Raw genomic sequence first — 21,697 nt, forward strand, 5'->3', positions numbered from 1 at the left:
CCATCCTTTAAAAACAAAGAAAATGCATGGGAGCAAATCGAAACACGGGCTGAGAAAATGGGTCTCTATCGACTCCATCGAAAGGTGAAAAACAAAGACCTCTTTGCATGTGAGGCCAAACACCATCCGTCATGTTTTAAAGCTTTCCGCACAGCATTCTACAACTATGAGCGTGCGATTCACAGAGCCGAAGCACCAAAGGAGCAGGCTTGCATGTCAGCCGCCCATGAAAAGGCATTCAACTCAGTACTGGAACACATTCAAACCCAGGTCATCCAGCAGAATAAAGTTCTACAGCTTTCTTCCTTGCGCTTGCTCTATGTCGAGGAACTGAAACTGAATGGATATGAGAACTCAAATTATCGGTCAGAGAAACTACTGAAACGCCTACAGAATGACCCAATCAAGGAGCATATCCACTTCACGAAGGTTGATCATGACAAATGTGATGTCATTTCTTTCTGGCTTGTGCACAGCTCAAACATAACAGTTTCCAATGCTCTCGCACGAGCATTCACACTCGGAAGCACAAACAAGAACCAAAATGTTGCCCTCCAACTTCGCCAGGGTATTCTACAGGCTTTCAGAGAGTGTAAAGACCAACCATGGCCACCAACAGCTGAAGACATGGAGCTCAATCCTGAAGACATCCTACTTCCAGACCTTGTCCGCTTTCTCAGCGTGCTAATGACTGGCAAGGAGGGCATCGAGACAGAAAAGGTGAAGCGTCTGGTCTTCTCCATTGGACAAGATCTGTGCCGTGCAGTGTCAGATGGAAAATGGAAGTTACCAAAGCACATTCTCCTCTGTGTGACTGTAAGGCACCTGTTCCGAAGCAAACAGCTCACCACAATACTACACAGGCTTGGACACTCTGAGAGCTACGATTTCGCCTTGGAGTTGGAAACTGCTCTCGCCAAGGTCCTGGATGAAGTCTCAACTTATCGTACACCACAAATTGTGACAGGAGAGGGCAACCTTGTATTCCACTGTGAGTGGGACAACTTGAATAAAACCACTACCAGTGTGCACGGCAGCAACATTGTAAACAGTGCTGGAGGAATCATGGTGCAGGAGGTCAAGCCCGGGTTCGAGAGCAGCAAGGACCGAATGCTACCTACCATCAATAGGTCACAACAGCGTAGCCTGAAGGTCGACACACCAAAAACTCTCCCACCCTTGCACTTTACTCGCGTTGGCCCGAAGTTCCCTGAAGGCTCATCATTCACACCGCCAGCAGAGAATGACACAGTCTATGCCACTACGATGCAAGAGTACTACATCTGGCTCTTCATCAGATACATCGGAAGCTGTGGCCTGCAGCCTGTGCCTGGGCTAGGGGGTTTCACCTCTGCAACTGGTTCTCCCCCACCCAGCAAATCAACAGTCGACTACTGCACGCCTATCCAAAACCTTATGAGGAGCAAGGATGGATAAGGACTGATGAAGGACTGTTGAAACCAATGTGGTCCAGTGGTCCCATCCTACCAACCTCACTGGTAGATCTTCTGAACACAGGAGAGCACGAAGAGGAGGAGGAAGAGGAAGGAGAAGAAGAGTTTGACTCTGACGATTTCGATGAAAATGATGATGACTGACTCAGTGTAGAATCACTAATGCTAATGATGTTTATCTAAAACAAGCAAGAGAAGAGTGGTCACATTGAGTGCTAGGACTATTTTGACAGTTGTAATATTTAGAAAAATAAAACTTTGTGTTAACGTCTGTGTAGACGGACCTTAATATGAGTCTATTATTTCGTAAAACTGTGATTATTTTGTAAATAAAGCACTAATTAGCATACTAGTATACCATAGACACATGTAATCATGTTATGAATAGTTCTATCATGATCTATGCCCTTCAAAACATGGGTCTAGACACCTTCATTTTTCAATTATCTGCAATATTGGCTGAGATATGTCAAAAATCGTTTTTTTGATAATGGCAGCAGTAATTTGCATAAAAATGGTATGTGGGACATTTTTTCAGCTTGGGGCCATAGCTAGTCATTTTCTACACATTTTTTCCAATCTAGAAACACTGATTAGAAGTATATCTCCGGGGGGTGCAGGGGGACCTAGTCTTCCTACTAGACTATTAGTATGTGTGAGAGTAGGCCCTTTCCAGTGTTAATCCTGTGTTGTGTAAAGACAAGAGAATAGGTCCCACTTCTGTAAACCATTCTACCTCTACAGGCGCGATCCATTTTGCTGCCCTTTGCTTGCTCACTAGTCGAGTTAACACAAGGTAGGCCTAAAAAGGTGAGGGCGGCGTTGAGGTCGGGGGCGGCAGAGGCGATGACGGTAAGCATGAGCCACCAATCAGGGCTCAGAGGTGATGGCGTCAGAGGGCGTGGTGAGAAGAGTCTGGTGAGTTCCAGAAGGTTTGCGGGGCGTGCCTATATACCCCGATGCGCAAAGCCCTCGACAGGACTTGCAGAGGGGAGGCCTTGCAGAGGAGAGGGAGAGGACTTACATCACTCACACTGTACCGCTTGATGAACTTGACTATTGATAAGAACGCGTGCGCTAACCAACACCAAGGGTTGAGGAAGAAGAGTTGCTTACTAGATATACGTGGGGGCAGCCAGACGCGGTTATAACGAACTTGCGCATTCCAGCCAAGAAAGTGAACGAGGTTGCGTAACCGCCCCTTTGCCGTAAAAGCCGGCCCGCCTTTGCCGTAAAAGCCCTCCCTGCCGTTCGCCCCGATATATCGCCTTTGCTCAAGCGACGCGCTACGTGGCCTGCCTTCGTCGATCTCCATCTTCGCGGACGTGCCGGGGACCGTGGAGCGCTGGACGAGAACCATCCTTGGACGCGCTGGGGAACACCTGCCCATCTGCAATACCCTGTGTGAGTGTGAGTGAGACGGGCCCGTTGTCTTTGGGATAATTAAGCCTGTATAAGGATTGCTCTGTGTCTCTTCGTCCTGAACTGTATATATGTGTGATAATCATTAAACCACTCTGTTCTTCCTTTCTTCTGAATTCGATCGTTCCCGTGATTTCTCCATTGACGAAGCGTGGCACGAATAAGATCGCTCCAATCGGGTCCATTAATTATAACTGCGTGGATCACGTGTACGCAAACCGCTCGGCGTATTCCAACCTCACGTGGTTCGTGCGAGGCTTGTTTCCTCGCTTCCAGGGCAGTGCGAGTACTTAGGTACGAGTGAGAATTTGGTCCCGAAACCCTATTACGCGCTGTCCGGAAGGGACTTTGCAGGTCTCGGTTCGCGCCAGGCCAGTAAAGACAAGGGGATTAATCCCCCCCTTGATAAGGGGAGAAGGCCGGCGACAGAACCCTAACAAAAATTGAGACATGGCTCATTTTAAAGAACTCTCCATGGGGAATAAAATATGCTAATGATGATGTCATAGGTTCCTCCATTTTGACATCATAATTCGACAAGTACAAAACTTCATCGATCAAGATGAAATTTATTGAGCATCATCTAGGGATAAATTGGTGGGGAAAAAAAATAAATGATGACGTCATCGGTCACGTGGTTCAGTCGCCATATTTGTTTCTAACACAAAAGCCTTAAAAACCACCGAAAACACATCCTGGTGAGGGTCTGCAATCTCCGATTGCTTTTTCTTGTGTGTATAATGGCTTTAACAATAGAAACACTCACAATGTTTTAGACCCCTTAAAAAAGGACACCTTTTTTAAAAAGTCCATAGACTGCACTGTGAAAGGAACATTCCATCCCCCTCTTTTGCAAAGTTGGAATTAATCTTTTGTAAAAAATAGTTTTATATGGAGAAGAACATCACATGCTTCCTCACAATTGCTATTAATTGAATTTTTTTTTACTGAATCTCAGAGATAAATTTCTGAAGGCTATTGGATGAAAGAGTGCTTTTTTATTTACCAGCTAGGCATAGATATATGGCTGACAGGATGGCCTAGAGGTATGCACACTCGCCTCTAAGCTGTCGAGCCTGAGTTTGAATCCTGACTCAGCTATAAACTGTCATTCTGGTGTTTTACAGGTGAGGCTGTCCCTCAGATCATCAAGGTGTGTGTGTTTTACAGGTCATCAATGTGTGTGCTGTCCCTCAGACAGACATTAAATTGGGCGTCCCATCCACGGCATTCGTTGGTGAAGGTCCTTCATGAAGAGTAGGCCTGTCCTTTACGGATGGTGTCCTTCATGAAGATGCTATCTCTGGCACCATGGCCAAATTCCTGCTCAGACTTCCTGTGTTGGAATGGCAACTCATCCAGGATTGTAACCCAAGCCAAAAAACTGCTTCGGCCGAACAGACTCTTTGTACAGAGCATGGCACATGATGTGTCCTTGTCAGAATATACAGACATTGCAATTTGAAGTGGAACTTAAAGGTAGTTACGTGATCGTAAGGTTGTGCTTGCTCGTGATGATATGCTTACCTATGCACCAGGTAATGGTGCTGAGGTTAATATTAGAAACTCTGTTCCAGGAAATGACTAAAAAGGTAACATGTTTCATTACAAGCTCCAACAGACAAGCTCAGTTTGATTTATTCAATCCTCTCTGATTATCCAAGCTATAAATAAAATGCAACAAATGACTACATCCAGACCAAGTGGCGTAATGGTTTGACCGTCCAGCAACAGGTCTGGGAGGTCGGTGGTTTAAACCCCGCACTGAGTCGTACCAAAGACTTTTAAAATGGTACGTGCTGCTTCCTTGCTTGATGGTCAGCATTTAAGAGGATAGAGCAAGGACAAACAACCATGCGAAGGCAATGGCAAACCACCCATTGTAACCCATGCCAAGAAACTGCTTAGACAGCATCAACGTTCTGCAAAGAGTATGGCATATCAAATCATCACAAATGACTATTTATACATAACCCCGGTGCCTACAAAGAACAACTAGTAGGAATACAAACATGAATTCCATGTAAGAACTGTAAACATCCATCTTGCATGGGTGAAACGATGTCCTATGCAGAAGTTTTGTCGTTTTCAACTTGTACAAAAGTTGTCCAGGATCCACAGATGACAGCACAAGGCCGCAGACCCTGCTCTTGAAGAAAAGATACGCAGTGTGGCTCATCATGGCCCCGCCGATCCCCCAAACCGAGCTGCCCATAAGCTCCTAAATGACCAAGGGGCAAACAAAGCAACAAGTTTTCCACCAAAAATATTACTAACCATCTCCACAAACTGTTAATCCTGGAAAAAAGGTCAAAGATGTCAATTACAGGTTAGAAAAAGGTTATTTTACTTTCCCATAAACAGTAGAGGGGACGCTTGGGAAGGAGGGGCGGGGGAGGCTTGGGAGGCACAACAAACTCAAACATCTTAGAATCTTCAATTCAAAACATTTTTGCTGGAACAATTACCAAATAAGTGATGTGAAATTACATTTCCATTTATTCAGAGGAACATGAAGTGTTAATTCTGTAAACCTTCAAGGAGGAAAGCTTTTGTGCAAATAATTATTATCAAGAAGCTGGTGGACCAGTGGAGTAAATGCAGAAACAAACACGATACCAACAAGAGAATACAATTAAAAATTGAGCTAGAAAGCATCTGAAAATGCAAAGCCCATCTGCCTCCGCTTTGTATTCAGACTTCTCCGTCCATATGCTAAATATGATGTAAACAGATAAAAAGAAACACTAATTAGACGATTTTAGGCGTCCTTGACCTTTTGACATCAAAGGCAGTAGGCTGCAGTGACCAAATATGCAAACCTTGCTCAAATCTCAAGTCAATCGCATGAAAATTAATGATTTTATGCAACCTTGACCTTTTCATCGAAAAAAAAAAAACATAGAAAAAACAATTGGCTTCTAACTTTGGATTGGTGAACCAATTCAGTAACCCAATATGCAAAATCTTAAAATTTCAGGTCACTTGGATGAAAATTGACGATTTTATGTGACGCTGAGCATTGGACCTTTTGGCCAAATTATTAATTTGTGTTCTCCGTACTCACATCATAAAGCTTTGTTGAAAATTTGATGACAAAAAAGTTACGGCACCGGCACACGCACACGCACACGCACACACACACACACACACACACACACACACACACACACACACCTCACTCAGACTTGGGTTGTGTAGTTTTATAGTACCGTATGTATTTTATAGAAGTACTCACATTCTAGTTATTGGTTCACGAGTTATCAAGTGACCACTATATTCGTCATGTGTGTGCGTCTGTGTGTGTGTGTGTGTGTGTGTGTGTGTGTGTGTGTGTGTGTGTGTGTGTGTGTGTGTGGTGTGTGTGTCTGTCTGTCTGTCTGTCCGCAGCATAACTACCCGATGATATCATCCGATCCTGATGAAACTTGGCTGGGAGGTTGATATCATGAGCTAGTTGTGTCCTGCCTAGAGTAGGCGTATTGCGCCCATTGTGGGCGGAGCCACGCCAGAAAATGATGTCTTTTTAGGGGGTAATCGAGTTCAAGGTACATCTTCTCCGAGGGGTTTGGTGGAATCTGACAGGGGTTTCGATATTTGGTTCGGCCAATGTCATGTGTCTAGCCACACGGAGTTCGATATTTCATTTTTTTTTTTTTTTTTTTCATTTCATTTTTCACCGAATTTTCGGTATTGTGTAGCTAATTAACCTCATAACTGATTATACATTATTTTATATCTCATTTCAAGGTCAGTAACCTTCGTTTTGACATTTCTGGGCCTGGCCTGTCTGGGCCTGTTTCGGTTATAGTCCGTCCTTTGTCATTGAATACCGCTCGCTCGTGAACCATCGTCCTCTCCTGACTTGTACATATTTTATCGGCGTAGCCACATTCTAATTGTACATACTTTATCGAGACATGTGATGACCACCCTTTTTTGCACCATGACGATGCATATGGCTGCCGAAGCAGTTTCTAGGCTATTGGGCACAATCCTGGAGGGGTCACCACTCTGACGCAGGATACTGGAATGGCTCAATCATCGCAGTAAGCTGGTACTCATTTTGCCGACCTCAGAAAGATGACAAGCTGAGTCAACCTACCTAGTGTTAATTCAACGGCATGACAGGGGCTTGAATAACAGCATGACAGCCACCTTAACCATTAAGCCAACACCAGGCTACTTGATAGATGTACTCACATTCTAATTGTACATATTTTATAGACATACTCAGTTACTCACATTATAAATTGTACATACTTAAGAGGTATTTGGTTGAAAAGAAGAGAATGTGTACTACCGGCTACCACAACGTAGCGTTTGTGGCTTACATTAGCACATTCACTGTAGACAAACAAGCCAACAATCAAATGGACCTAGATAAAATACCCTCTCCTTTGGTGCGGCTAATGATCTTTGTTGGCATTCTGTCAATGTAAAGGAGCGGGAGAAGTGGTGGGGGAAAGAGCTGGTGATACATTTTGTGATGACCCTCAGAATGATAAAGATATCAAAGTAACAGGTGTACTTACCCCATCCCCATGCGTACAATTTGCCACATTCTGAAATAAAGCAGAAAGAAATAAAACAAAATGTGAGTAAAATCAAACTAAGGAAAATATTCTTTAATATTTCGCCACAATTCTTCATCTTGACTGTTGATCCAACACAAAGAGAATCATAAAAAATTTTTTTATTGATCCTACTAATTTGAAAAAATAAAATAAAGCAAAAAAAGAAATGTACACCTATGATAAAGCAATTGCAGACAAGACTAAACAAATACAAACGGTTCTGGATTACAAGAGAGCAAAACAAATCCAGGGGAAACTAAAAAGCATCTGAACATGCAAATGCCATCCACATCCGCTTTATGTTTGGACTTCTTCCGTATGCTAAATGCGATGAAAACAGCTAAAAAAATACAAAATATATTGAAGATTTTAGGCAACCATGACCTTTTGACCTCAAAAGTAATAAGCTTCAGTGCCCCAATATGCAAACCCTGCTAGAATTTCAAGTCAATTGGATGGAAATTGCCGATTTTGTGACCTTTCCCAATCACCTTTTGATCTTGGGGGAAAAAAAAAAAATTCCCTTCTCGCCTTCTAGCTTTTTATTGGTGAACCAATTCAGTGACCCGATATGCAAACCCTATTCAAATTTAAAGTCACTCAGCTCTTCAGTGCGGCCCATTCTACTGCCAATGTTTGTCTATGAAGATTGCATGGCTGTGTGCTTGATTATATATACCTGTCAGCAATGGGAGTAGATGAAACAGCCAAATCCACTAATTAGAAGGGGTGTCCGCATACTTTTGGCCATGTAGTATATATATATACATATATATATATATATATATATATATATATATGTATATATATATATATATATCTATATATATATATATATATATATATATATATATATATATATATACATTTTGTTATGTCGGTAGGGTGAAGCAATATCTAAGGTCAGGTAGATCTGTATAGGTAGGTATTCGACTGTCGCGATAGGGAATCAACCCTGTAATAAGTTCCATGTGTAGTCCGGGTTGTTGGGTTAAGATGTCTGCTTGTGAACATACCAGGATGTTCGAGTGTTAGATAGTGTAGGGATTAAGATAAACCCCTGTGTGTCACACCTGGTAATCAAACCTTTGTCCCTTATGGCAATGCACACCAACATAAACACTTAGACAGGCACTTTAGTGCACGCATTAATTAAATTCCCACGCATTAATTTGATTACCAGGTGTGACACACAGGGATTTATCTCAATCCCTACACTATCTAACACTCGAACATCCTGGTATGTTCACAGGCAGACATCTTAACCCGACAACCCGGACTACACATGGAACTTATTACAGGGTTGATTCCCTATCGCGACAGTCGAATACCTACCTATACAGATCTACCTGACCCTAGATATTGCTTTACCCTACCGACATAACAATATATATACACACATATATATGTAGAATGGCACACGGTAGAGTGCATACCTCTGCCAGGCTAAATAATTTATGTCTTGTGTCCCACTGATAGATCTCAAATGGACCTATGTAAAATCGAGCAAATTATTCCTTCTCACATTCTTAAAAGATGAACTGCGTGATTGGCAAACAAATTTAATACGCGATTAAAAAATTAACTCGACACCTCTCGCCCATGTCACCATCCACCACAGTTGTATCAGAATGAGCCGATTCATCATGGTCCCGGATGGTTTAATCCCAATATTGGGCCGTTCAAAAATTATGTGACGTTATTTTTTATTAAATTGGACACCCCATCCCACTGTAATGGCCCGTAACACTAGACCAGACACCCCCTAAGATATTACACAACACTTGAAGACACCGCCCTCCACCCACCCTTCCCATTCCAATCAACAATCGACCCAAACAAAGCCAATGGAAATCTGACGCAACAAACCCAGGCAGTGTATAACCAGCAGAGGCCGTCAGGCCTGGTGTCTTAGGCCCACCAGAAAACCAAGATGGTGGCCATATTATTTTGTGTGGGTGTCATAGTGGGTGGAGTCAAGTGACAAATGGAGGTATGGGCTGGCTTGCTGTCCGATCAATGGGTGCACATTTTAAAAATAGACCCCCAACAAGAAGAATAACAACAACCATGCGGAGATCTTGGAGACCTGTGACACAGTCGCAATATACAAATAACAATCTATATAATTATAAAATTGAAATCTTGCGTGTTTGTATGTAACATTCGATCGGTCCGGGGGCGTGGCTTACCCCTTTGAGAGAGTAGTAATATCCACCATTTTATTAACTCGCATAGCTTTGAGGCCTGTTTTGTAGGCCCGTGGTGTCTTGCTCTCTCTCTCAGTTTTATTTCAAATCAAATTCGATATATCATTTCATTTTTCACAGTCGCTAACATAGTTTTAGACTCGGTTGAAAAAAAACGGGAAGAAAATCCGATTAAAGTTGCCCTTTATAGAACGAAATGAATTCTGAAAGGCTTGTATCTTCAAGGCCATTGAGTCTGTTTCACACCTTTATCTTCAATGTAAGTCGCCATCTGATTTCATTTTTATCGATGGTTTTAGACTCAGTAAAAGAAATAATTGAGAACATTCACGCACACACGGGAAATTGCAGAGATATATTTTTAAAATCGCGCCACGTTGATATACGAAAATACACCGCCTAAAATAACAGGCATACAGTATATATCTTCGTCATTTCATTCAACATTATTACCCGGAAGTAAAATATGTTTCAGGAAATTACCGAGAGATATTTCTTCGATTTTTTTTATTATTTATATGCGCATACACTTTAAATAGGTTTATTTGAAATCTTTAATTTTCACAATGTAATTTATTTGTCATTTGATGATCGGCAAAACGATAGCACAAACACAATACTATTTGCAGGAAGAATGTCGTATCAACCCTCCGACGGCGCTACGGACGCGGACAACGAATCACACCTCACGTCTATGGACGCGAATAGCAACATCCGCACGAATCAGTCATCAATGATTTTCATTGACGCGCCTGGAGGCACAGGGAAGACGTTTCTTATCAACCTGATTCTCTCTAAAGTGAGAGCGAGTGGAGAAGTTGCCCCCTGCGGTGGCCTCATCTGGCATAGCTGCTACCCTCATGCCTGGTGGAAGAACAGCGCACTCAAGGTTCCAAATCCCTCTGACACCGAGGGAAGATGGCGTATGCAACATCGATAAAAATTCCACTATCGCAGACCTCTTTCGAAGTACAAAACGCATCGTGTGGGATGAGTGTCCTATGATCAGGAGAGAGAGTTTCGAGGCTGTGGATCGCACGTTGCGTGATGCATGTGACAAAGACGAGCCTTTTGGAGGGATCTTGACGATATGCTGTGGTGATTTCCGTCAACGTGATCGGAGATAAGGGCCAAAATCACGTGTCACAGGTAAGTGATTTAGAACGCTGGAGAGGTGAGCCTTATGGCTTGCTGGCCCAAAAAATCTCCCTGATGATGTCCAGCGTTCGCTTTAGTTCTATTCTCATATCTATTCAAACTGACATTGACCCAATGGGTCATGGGTCGTCTAGGGGTAGCATCATCATCATCATTGGCTGAGGGGTAGCATCATTGGCTGAGGCGTAGCATCATTGGCTGAAGGGTAGCATCATTGGCTGAGGGGTAGCATCATTGGCTGAGGGGTAGCATCATTGGCTGAGGGGTAGCATCATTGGCTGAGGGGTAGCATCATTGGCTGAGGGGTAGCATCATTGGCTGAGGGGAAGCATCATTGGCTGAGGGGTAGCATAATTGGCTGAGGGGTAGCATCATTGGCTGAGGTGTAGCATCATTGGCTGAGGTGTAGCATCATTGGCTGAGGGGTAGCATCATTGGCTGAGGAGTAGCATCATTGGCTGAGGGGTAGCATCATTGGCTGAGGGGTAGCATCATTGGCTGAGGGGTAGCATCATTGGCTGAGGGGAAGCATCATTGGCTGAGGGGTAGCATAATTGGCTGAGGGGTAGCATCATTGGCTGAGGTGTAGCATCATTGGCTGAGGTGTAGCATCATTGGCTGAGGGGTAGCATCATTGGCTGAGGAGTAGCATCATTGGCTGAGGGGTAGCATCATTGGCTGAGGGGTAGCATCATTGGCTGAGGGGTAGCATCATTGGCTGAGGGGTAGCATCATTGGCTGAGGGGTAGCATCATTGGCTGAGGTGTAGCATCATTGGCTGAGGGGTCGCATCATTGGCTGAGGGGTGGCATCATTGGCTGAGGGGCGGCATCATTGGCTGAGGGGCGGCATCATTGGCTGAGGGGTGGCATCATTGGCTGAGGGGTGGCATCATTGGCTGAGGGGCGGCATCATTGGCTGAGGGGCGGCATCATTGGCTGAGGGGCGGCATCATTGGCTGAGGGGCGGCATCATTGGCTGAGGGGCGGCATCATTGGCTGAGGGGCGACATCATTGGCTGAGGGGCGACATCATTGGCTGAGGGGCGACATCATTGGCTGAGGGGCGACATCATTGGCTGAGGGGCGACATCATTGGCTGAGGGGCGACATCATTGGCTGAGGGGCGACATCATTGGCTGAGGGGCGGCATCATTGGCTGAGGGGCGGCATCATTGGCTGAGGGGCGGCATCATTGGCTGAGGGGCGACATCATTGGGTGAGGGGCGACATCATTGGGTGAGGGGCGACATCATTGGCTGAGGGGCGGCATCATTGGCTGAAGGGCGACATCATTGGCTGAGGGGCGACATCATTGGCTGAGGGGCGACATCATTGGCTGAGGGGCGACATCATTGGCTGAGGGGCGACATCATTGGCTGAGGGGCGACATCATTGGCTGAGGGGCGACATCATTGGCTGAGGGGCGACATCATTGGCTGAGGGGCGACATCATTGGCTGAGGGGCGACATCATTGGCTGAGGGGCGACATCATTGGCTGAGGGGCGACATCATTGGCTGAGGGGCGACATCATTGGCTGAGGGGCGACATCATTGGCTGAGGGGCGACATCATTGGCTGAGGGGCGACATCATTGGCTGAGGGGCGACATCATTGGCTGAGGGGCGACATCATTGGCTGAGGGGCGACATCATTGGCTGAGGGGCGACATCATTGGCTGAGGGGCGACATCATTGGCTGAGGGGCGACATCATTGGCTGAGGGGCGACATCATTGGCTGAGGGGCGACATCATTGGCTGAGGGGCGACATCATTGGCTGAGGGGCGACATCATTGGCTGAGGGGCGACATCATTGGCTGAGGGGCGACATCATTGGCTGAGGGGCGACATCATTGGCTGAGGGGCGACATCATTGGCTGAGGGGCGACATCATTGGCTGAGGGGCGACATCATTGGCTGAGGGGCGACATCATTGGCTGAGGGGCGACATCATTGGCTGAGGGGCGACATCATTGGCTGAGGGGCGACATCATTGGCTGAGGGGCGACATCATTGGCTGAGGGGCGACATCATTGGCTGAGGGGCGACATCATTGGCTGAGGGGCGACATCATTGGCTGAGGGGCGACATCATTGGCTGAGGGGCGACATCATTGGCTGAGGGGCGACATCATTGGCTGAGAGGCGACATCATTGGCTGAGGGGCGACATCATTGGCTGAGGGGCGACATCATTGGCTGAGGGGCGACATCATTGGCTGAGGGGCGACATCATTGGCTGAGGGGCGACATCATTGGCTGAGGGGCGACATCATTGGCTGAGGTGTAGCATCATTGGCTGAGGGGTAGCATCATTGGCTGAGGGGTCACATCATTGGCTGAGGGGTGGCATCATTGGCTGAGGGGTGGCATCATTGGCTGAGGGGTAACATCATTGGCTGAGGGGTAGCATCATTGGCTGAGGGGTCACATCATTGGCTGAGGGGTAGCATCATTGGCTGAGGGGTGGCATCATTGGCTGAGGTGTAGCATCATTGGCTGAGGGGTCACATCATTGGCTGAGGGGTAGCATCATTGGCTGAGGGGTCACATCATTGGCTGAGGGGTAGCATCATTGGCTGAGGGGTCACATCATTGGCTGAGGGGTGGCATCATTGGCTGAGGGGTCTTCTCCTCACTGCTCATTACTAAAAACTGCTCTTCTATGTGAGGATTGATAAATAAAAGCAATTAGAACCAGTAAATTTAGTTTTATATGGCATTTTGCCTCTCTATTAGAAAGTGTGAGAAAATTATATATCTTCGCCATAGGTTGACCTTTGACCCCCACTGTAACCATGGTAACCCCTTAATTATATATAATAACATTGACCCAACGGGTCATGGGTCGTCTAGTATACAATAATAATAATCGTACATATAAATAAAATAATAGCAATAATAAAACTAATGCTAATGTTATTGTCAAGCTAATTCCTAAATATTTTAGTTTAAAACACTTTCAAGAGGTACAATTCCATAAGCATTTTGAGGTGAGTGGCAAAAAAACAAGTTGTTGATAGATCTGGCAGCACTGACTGGTAATTGCTACTGAATGGCGCGAGCCACAGGCGATGGCAGCAATGTCCTCTCCATGTGGGAAGTCCAACAGTGCTGGCAAAGCCTGAATAGAGATGAACTCTTTTTCATCATTCTCGGCACCCCGCCTTGCATGCTTATGTCCGTGTGGCTCAGACTCCTGTCCCACTTGGACATCACCTGCTCTCTCCACATGAGCAAATAAAAAAGGAAATAACATGTCGATCATAATACTTACAAAAGACAAATACAAGTATATAAATATAAAAATAAAATAACCACCTTTAGAGGCCATTTTTCCCCGCAAGGCGGGGGTTGGCCTTTTTCGGGAACCGTGGTTGTTGTTGTTTTTCGGTCCCCTTTTTGAAGCAATGTTTTACGGCCGGATGCCCTTCCTGACGCCAACCCTTTTTGCCGCCTTTAACGACAAACAGGGAATTACCAGTGAACTGGTACTCAATTAGCCGACCTCGGAAGGATGACAGGCTGAGTCAACCCCCCTGGCGTTAATTCAGCAATCGACCGGGATTCGAACCCAGAATCCTAGGATCCTAAGCCGGCACCCTAGCCGCTCGCCCAACACCAGGGTTTAAGGAACTAAGTATATAAAGGAACTAATATGCAGTAATACCTCGCTTAACACTGCACCGTAGAACGCCGATTTATTATCGAACTCTTTGTGCTGGAGAATTGTTTGACTAAAAAATAAATAAATAAATAAATCCGTAACAAGAAGCATTTGCCGAATAAACACACCCACCATTGTATGCTTTTGTTAATACTTACTGATGTTATTATAATCAAAATAAATATTAAATATTAAATATTAAACAACAAAATAAATCAAATAAAATAAATATATGCCGAGGCCGTAACACCTATCGGCTCAAAATCCTTTTAACTGTTGACTTGGTAGTTTTCACAATGAAGGTAACACGTATCAGGAGTACATACGACATAGCGATTGTGAATGTAACAGCTCTGAGGCGTCTTTCGCTTCGCATCGAATTATTCAATACATTCATTCATTCATTTAATGATCATTACGCTCATTCTTACGCTCATTAAACGTTCATTAAACATTAAATGTTCATTAAACGATTACGAAAATAAAAACGAAAAACATTAAGAAATTACGTTCACACCGTCACATCAAACACTACAGTGAACACAAACATCGTCACAACATCATCACAATGAAAACATCGTCACAAACGTTACATTACGTAATTCAAACCGTGAACACATCGAATATTGGAGAGCCCATTGCCCAAATTTGAAACACGATGGAATAATATTTACCGATATGAACAGTGATGTGGCTTTTATTGAAATTCTACAAATACTGTTTAGATTTTGATGATTTCCGTGTGATATGATTTAACGGATGTTTATATAAAGCGTTTAAAATAAAAAAGCCTTCAATTTCTGATATTTTGCCTTTTCATTTGGGCCTCCCAATTGAAGCCCCGCCCGTAGGGCAGGTACCGTTGCTAGTATAAACAATGATATTGTTACGGATCTCGGGGGTCGGCTCTCCCCTTATCAAGGTGGGGTTAATCCCCTTGTCCTTTTAGCTGGCCGTCCCGAGTCCTGGGAAGTTATAACGTTCCTTCCGGTCGGTGGTAAGTAGAGTTGTTGGTCGAGTCTTAGTCCAATTACCTAAGTACTACCACCGGCCGTAAAGCAAGGAGATAACTCCCGCCCGAACCACGGCGTTAATGGACACGCCAAGCGAAGCGAGCCGCGATTCGGGCCGTTAACAATGACTAGACCCGATTGTCGCGGTTCCTAATCGTGCCACAGGTACTCAATTGAGAAAAGACGAAAGCGATCGGATGGAGAGGAAACCAGAGTATGGGAAGAACAAAGATGCGTTTATTAACAAATATACAAGAGAAGAGGAAACGAAAGGATGTACAGGAAAGGAAGAGGAAGAAGCAGGACACCGGGCAGTCTTAAAACAGCCTTAACTTATGACCCCAGGACAAACATACACACTCACACAGGGATTGTAGCTGGTAGGGTGGAAGGTCCAGGTAGAGGATCCGGTGATGGGGTCCAGGCTCCAGTTCAGGCTCCGGTTCAGCGGGCGAAAACCCGGCAGGCAGCTCCGCGTATCGTTCGAACGCGACTGGACCTTACATATAGCAGGGGGGGGGGGGGGGGGGAATGGGATGCTTTGTACGTAATAACTGTACGACCGCAAACGCTCTCCCTCTCAAAGTCCTTTCAATGCGCGCGCCTCCAACAAGTCCGTACAAGTTCTTTTCAAATGTGCGCGCCTCCAACACCGTGTAAGTCCTCCGAAAGAAGTCCCGTTAAAAGGAGTCCCTTTGCAAATGTGCGCTCCTGGATAAGTCTGTAAAAGGGCTTTGCGCTCGCGCTTATATCATGCGAGCCAATATCACTATGCGCTTCACAAAGCCACGCCCGCCGGTGATATTCCCTCAGCCCTGGTTGGCTGGTGGGGTTTACCGGCCACGCCTTTGACGGCTGGTTGACAGGCCACACCTTGTTCTTGCCGGTCCGCCCCCTTTTTCCCTGACCGCATGGTTAATGGCGGTGCTTGAGCAGAAGCTCAGCGAGGCAGCGAACGCTGCTGGCAGGGGCGCGTAATGGCGTCGCTTGGAGAGGAAGGTTGTAAAATGGACGGAATTGGGACCTACTCTTATTTAATTGATGCAACGCAGATTCAACTATTGGAAACACGGCCTTATCTAAAACACATAATAATGAAATAACTAAAGTTCTATGGTGGCCTACGTGTTGCTTGTGGACTAACTAGGGGTGCTACCTTTAACCTTTAATGTCATATTTACAAGAGTTTCATATTTACACAAGTGTGGGTTCTAAAACCACAACAATATAATGACCTCGTTTAGCGCATTTTTGATTCGTGCTCTCTTTTTTTGGAACGCATCCTGAGCACTAAGTGAGGTATTACTGTATATGCTTTTTTTTTTTTTCCCCCTTTTAGTATAACCATGATCACTCGTTATTTAGTCAAGTTTTGAACTTTGGACAACCCTTCAAAATGACAATTCAAAATACAACGAAGCAAACGTTACCCTAATATGCTTGTAATCAGATCACAATGGAATATTCCCCAAACAGGAATTGAGAATCCCTAAGTTTACTGCTGTGAGAAACCAGGCAAGATAGACCGTAGGCAGATTGCCCTTCACCAGAGGCTCATGTTGGCATTACCCTGCTCCAACGAAAGACAATGCCCGAAACATCAGCCTTACCCTGTTTCTCAGGGAGGTAAGTAAGCTTTCTCAACTCGTGTTTGGAAAAAAAAACAATTGTTGCCATCTCTGCTGACACAATCAATCACTAGTCTTTAGCAAGACTAGTATTCCTTGTAATCGGATCAGACCGATTACCCAACTGAGTAAATAATGCAGTGGATTGACATTCGAGCTGTTTGTTAGTGTGCTCAGGCTGTGTTGTCAGTCAACACATAACAGTAGCCAAATAATAGGAAAACAAAACCTTATACAGTAGCTTCCTCCCTCATTTGATTCTTGCAAATTATATTCAAGGCCTGCCATTACATGATGCAAGTTTGATGAAGAATTCCACTACCTGAGTGTAGCAACTGACTTGCTTGCATCATATGTCTGGTTATCTACCCTGTATTTCATGTGAATGAGACAATTAGCCATTGATTTTGTATTTGAAGTGCGGTAAAACTTTGAAGAAGAAAAAAAAAAGAAAAAGAGTTTGAGCTCCTATTGTATCCTGCATCATAGCATTTCATCAATGGCCGTATGTTCAGAATTAATCAATGGATGTCCAGTGACCTTTTTCAAAATCTGTGTATATGTGAAACAAAATAATTGTGGGATGTTCTTTTTTAATAACCAAACAATTAAATTTGATATGGACAAAGGTTTGTTCGATTTGGGTGCATCATAAACTTGTTTGCCGCATCTTTAAAGATGGCCGTCACTGCTCTTCCCCCCAACCCACCTCTGCCCCTCTCCTTCAATGTACCACCTTTAGAGGCCATTTTTCCCCGCAAAGCGGGGGTTGGCCTTTTTCGGGAACCGTGGTTGTTGTTGTTTTTCGGTCCCCTTTTTGAAGCAATGTTTTACGGCCGGATGCCCTTCCTGACGCCAACCCTTTTTGCCGCCTTTAACGACAAACAGGGATTTACCAGTGAACTGGTACTCAATTAGCCGACCTCGGAAGGATGACAGGCTGAGTCAACCCCCCTGGTGTTAATTCAGCAATCGACCGGGATTCGAACCCAGGATCCTAGGATCCTAAGCCGGCACCCTAGCCGCTAGCCCAACACCAGGGATTAATGTATATCTCCTTCAATGTACCAATGACAATAATGCATACTACTGTCTGTTTTACAGTTGTGCAATCATACCTGTTCGGAGAGGTTTCCCAGATGTCTCGCATGCATGGCGTGCCGTCCCTCAGATAGACATTAAACTGGGCGTCCCGTCTGTCAGCATAACTTGATGGATGTTAAACTTCTTACGATATCCTTCGCAAAGAGTAGGTGAGCTATCACCGGTATCGTCGGTGAGCCTTGAACAAATTCCAAATTCCTACCCGATCCTGCAGGGGACTTTGCATCAACGGCATAGTTGCGACCCGAGAAAATGCTACTTGTACAATTTCTCCAGCACATGTGCTGAATATGAAAGAAGTAGGGCATCCATCAAATGTTACCAGCAAACAACACACCTTAGCTGTTTACCAATTTATCACCAAAGAAACCATCATATTATGTCCACAATGAAATAATGCTTTTCTATATAAACCGCTTAATTTTTATTTTTTCTACACAGAAAATAACACGAAAATGCAATCAAAATTTGAAACTGGTTTATCCACCCAAACAATACAAACATGGCAAAGTATTTCAACAGCTGCAGTACTGACAACCATAAATGAATGATTATATTTGAGGAGTTAACTTTGCTATAGACAGTGAGGGAATCTCTTTTATTAGTTGCAACACGATGTTTAAAAAATGCACACTGAAAAAATTATTTTATTGGATCAGTTGTTTTATTGTGATGGACGGATAGATGGTACTCCTCATGCTGTCAGACGCAGAAGGATGCCGAGGCAGTTTAATTGTCTAGAAGGCACAATCCTGGATGGGTCGCCACACCGACAAAGCATATTCGGCTGGCTCACTCCCAGATCATGTTGCGAACCTTGGAGGCATGACAGACCGAGTCAACCCGCCTAATGCTATTTTTCTATGGCTGGGGCATTAACTCGGGACCTTCAGATCCGAAGCCAACTACCTTAACCGTAAAGCCACCACCGAGCTAAGACTGAAGTTGTTCCATAAATTAGACAAAAACGTTATGGTCAAACCATGCCAAAGACAATTGAGCACTCTAGTCAAGCCAGTAGGCCTTGCAGCATGCCTCAAACCATGGGGAGTGTGGGAAAATACACTCAGGAATGGGCATAGAAAACTTTGACAAACTCCACATTCAAGGTACAAAATCAATTAGGGGTTAAATTAAATGTAAAAATGTTATGGTTAAATTTGACAACTTCGTCGAACTGCTGAGCCTAACGCTGCTGAGGGCACCATAATAAAGTAGGCTGCCCGGGGGCACAAAAATAAAGTTTGTATACTCTCCAGTTGTATTGAATATTTAATACAAAACAGGATATAGATATATAGATATATAGATATATAGATATATATATATATAGATATATAGATAGGCGATATAGATATATAGATATATAGATAGGCGATATAGATAGGCGATATAGATATATAGATATATAGATAGGCGATATAGATATATAGATATATAGATAGAGATATAGAGATATAGAGATATAGAGATATATATATAGATATATAGATATATAGATAGAGATATAGAGATATAGAGATATAGAGATATATATATAGATATATAGATATATAGATATATAGATAGAGATATAGAGATATATATATAGATATAGAGATATAGAGATATATATATAGATATATAGATATATAGATAGAGATATAGAGATATAGAGATATAGAGATATAGATATATAGATATATAGATATATAGATATATAGATATATAGAGATATAGAGATATAGAGATATATATATATATATATATATATATATATATATATATATATATATATATATATATATATATATATATATATATATATATATATATATATATATATATATATATATATATATATATTGTTACAGATCTGGGACGACGGCTCTCCCGTTAGCAAGGTGGGTTAACCCCATGTCCGTTATACTGGCCGTCGCCGATCCTGGGGGTCTGTGACGTCACTGGTGGTCAGCCACGACCAGGGTAATCGGGCCAGAGACCCAAAAAAAAGACCCCCCGAATACCTGCTTACCGTGACTTCCCAACCAGCGAGGAGACAGCCCCGCCCGAGTCGCGACGGTAATGGACACGCCGAGCGAAGCGAGTCACGACCCAGGCCGTTAACAATTACTAACCCGATTATAGCGGTTTTAATCGTGCCACGTAGACCAATGGAAATAAAAGACTAAAGCAACTGGAGGAAGACGAAACCAAAGCTTGGAGAAAGAGCACACATTTATTATAACAAACACCAGAGGAAAAGAAAGATCAAGGCTGTACAAAGGTAGGAGGATGTAAAAAGAACACAGGGCAGCCTTATCTATACAGTCTTACTTATACCCAGGACAGAACAAAGACAGACTCACACGGGGATGATGACATGAATGGCAGGAGAAGGTCCGTTCAGCTGGCAAAGGCGGCCGGTTCGGCTCGTTCAGCCGTCGAGGTTCCGTTCCGACCTCGCGTCGTGGTTTAAAGCGAACACGACAACCGCTGGAACCAACGTGGTTGCGTCGACGCCACGACCCTCTCGCTCTCTCAGTAATGATGGGATTTCCTCTCAGGCAAGGCACGATCTCTCGCGTCAGGCAACCCTCTTGTGCTGTGCACTCATCACCTCTGCTGGTCTCAAGCCTTCTCTCTTCCCATCTCCTCATGCGCGAACCTCGAACGCATATATGAAGCGGGGTCGTGACACGCCCTCGGCCGTTTGGGTCCCGCCCACGTGCTCTGTTTGTAGCCTTATTTGGTAACGGAGCTGAACAGCTCTGCCCTTGTGGCGAGCCACGGCCACGCCTCTTCTCGGCAACCCCGCCTTCTTGTCCAATGCAGAGCACCAAGGCCAGTGAGAGGGCGCACACCCCACGCCTGTTGAGCTGTTTGCAGAGAGATAGGGAGTTTGCTGGGGTATGGCGTTATTGAAGGGGAGCTAACCTTATTTGGTAATGCAACGTGGTGTCAATCTAGTGGATACAGAGCCTTAATTAAACATAGAATAGGAAATAATTAGCAAGATGATTCTAAGATTGGCTGTGTGTTGCGATGGCCTAGGGTGCGATATTTAATAATTAATAAAAGGGGATAATATTACAAAGGGGGATATTTACAAGTGAAGGGGGGGGGGGGGGGGTGTTCCCAAATCGGTAACAATATATATATATATATATATATATATATACACACACTTTCGGCTGCCCTGATTACCTGTTTAATGGGGTTTCTGCTGTGACAAAGCATTCTGTCACGGATTACGTCATTTCGAAAGTCATGTATTGGGATGAACTTTTTTTCCCCCACCATTACAAGCGTTTAAGTTGTAAATGGTGTCGGTTAGATATTAAACAAATACCAATTATTAAAAGCTCACCTTCCTCTAAAATACTAATTAATGAAGAAGAATTGCTTCAAAAAGGTAAATAAATAGCACCGCAAAGCGGGCGTAACCCCTAAGCCCATGCATGGTGGAAACCAATTTCAAGATGG

The 21,697-nt window shown here is 44.2% G+C and overlaps 1 protein-coding gene across 8 annotated transcripts in view; it reads right to left on the reverse strand.

The window, feature by feature from the left end:
• Positions 1-4,496: 4,496 nt before the first annotated feature.
• The window catches only part of RCCD1 (RCC1 domain containing 1), a 41,324-nt gene continuing 24,123 nt past the window's right edge, over positions 4,497-21,697 (reverse strand). For 2 of the 8 annotated variants that reach the window (XM_068110307.2, XM_068110308.2), the window contains exons 6-9: positions 15,865-15,999; positions 13,860-14,039; positions 7,412-7,441; positions 4,497-5,097 (exon numbers count right to left, since the gene is read on the reverse strand). In XM_068110307.2, the coding sequence (XP_067966408.2) occupies positions 4,943-5,097; positions 7,412-7,441; positions 13,860-14,039; positions 15,865-15,999 (500 nt within the window). In that variant the 3' untranslated portion in view covers positions 4,497-4,942. Of the gene's footprint in view, positions 7,442-13,859; positions 14,040-15,864; positions 16,000-21,697 lie in introns of all 8 variants that reach the window. The other 6 variants (XM_068110310.2, XM_068110309.2, XM_078774363.1 and 3 more) reach the window with 3 other exon arrangements.

The sequence above is a fragment of the Myxine glutinosa genome, chromosome 3, assembly GCF_964187855.1.
Source record: "Myxine glutinosa chromosome 3, kmMyxGlut1.1, whole genome shotgun sequence".
Classification (NCBI taxonomy): domain Eukaryota; kingdom Metazoa; phylum Chordata; class Myxini; order Myxiniformes; family Myxinidae; genus Myxine; species Myxine glutinosa.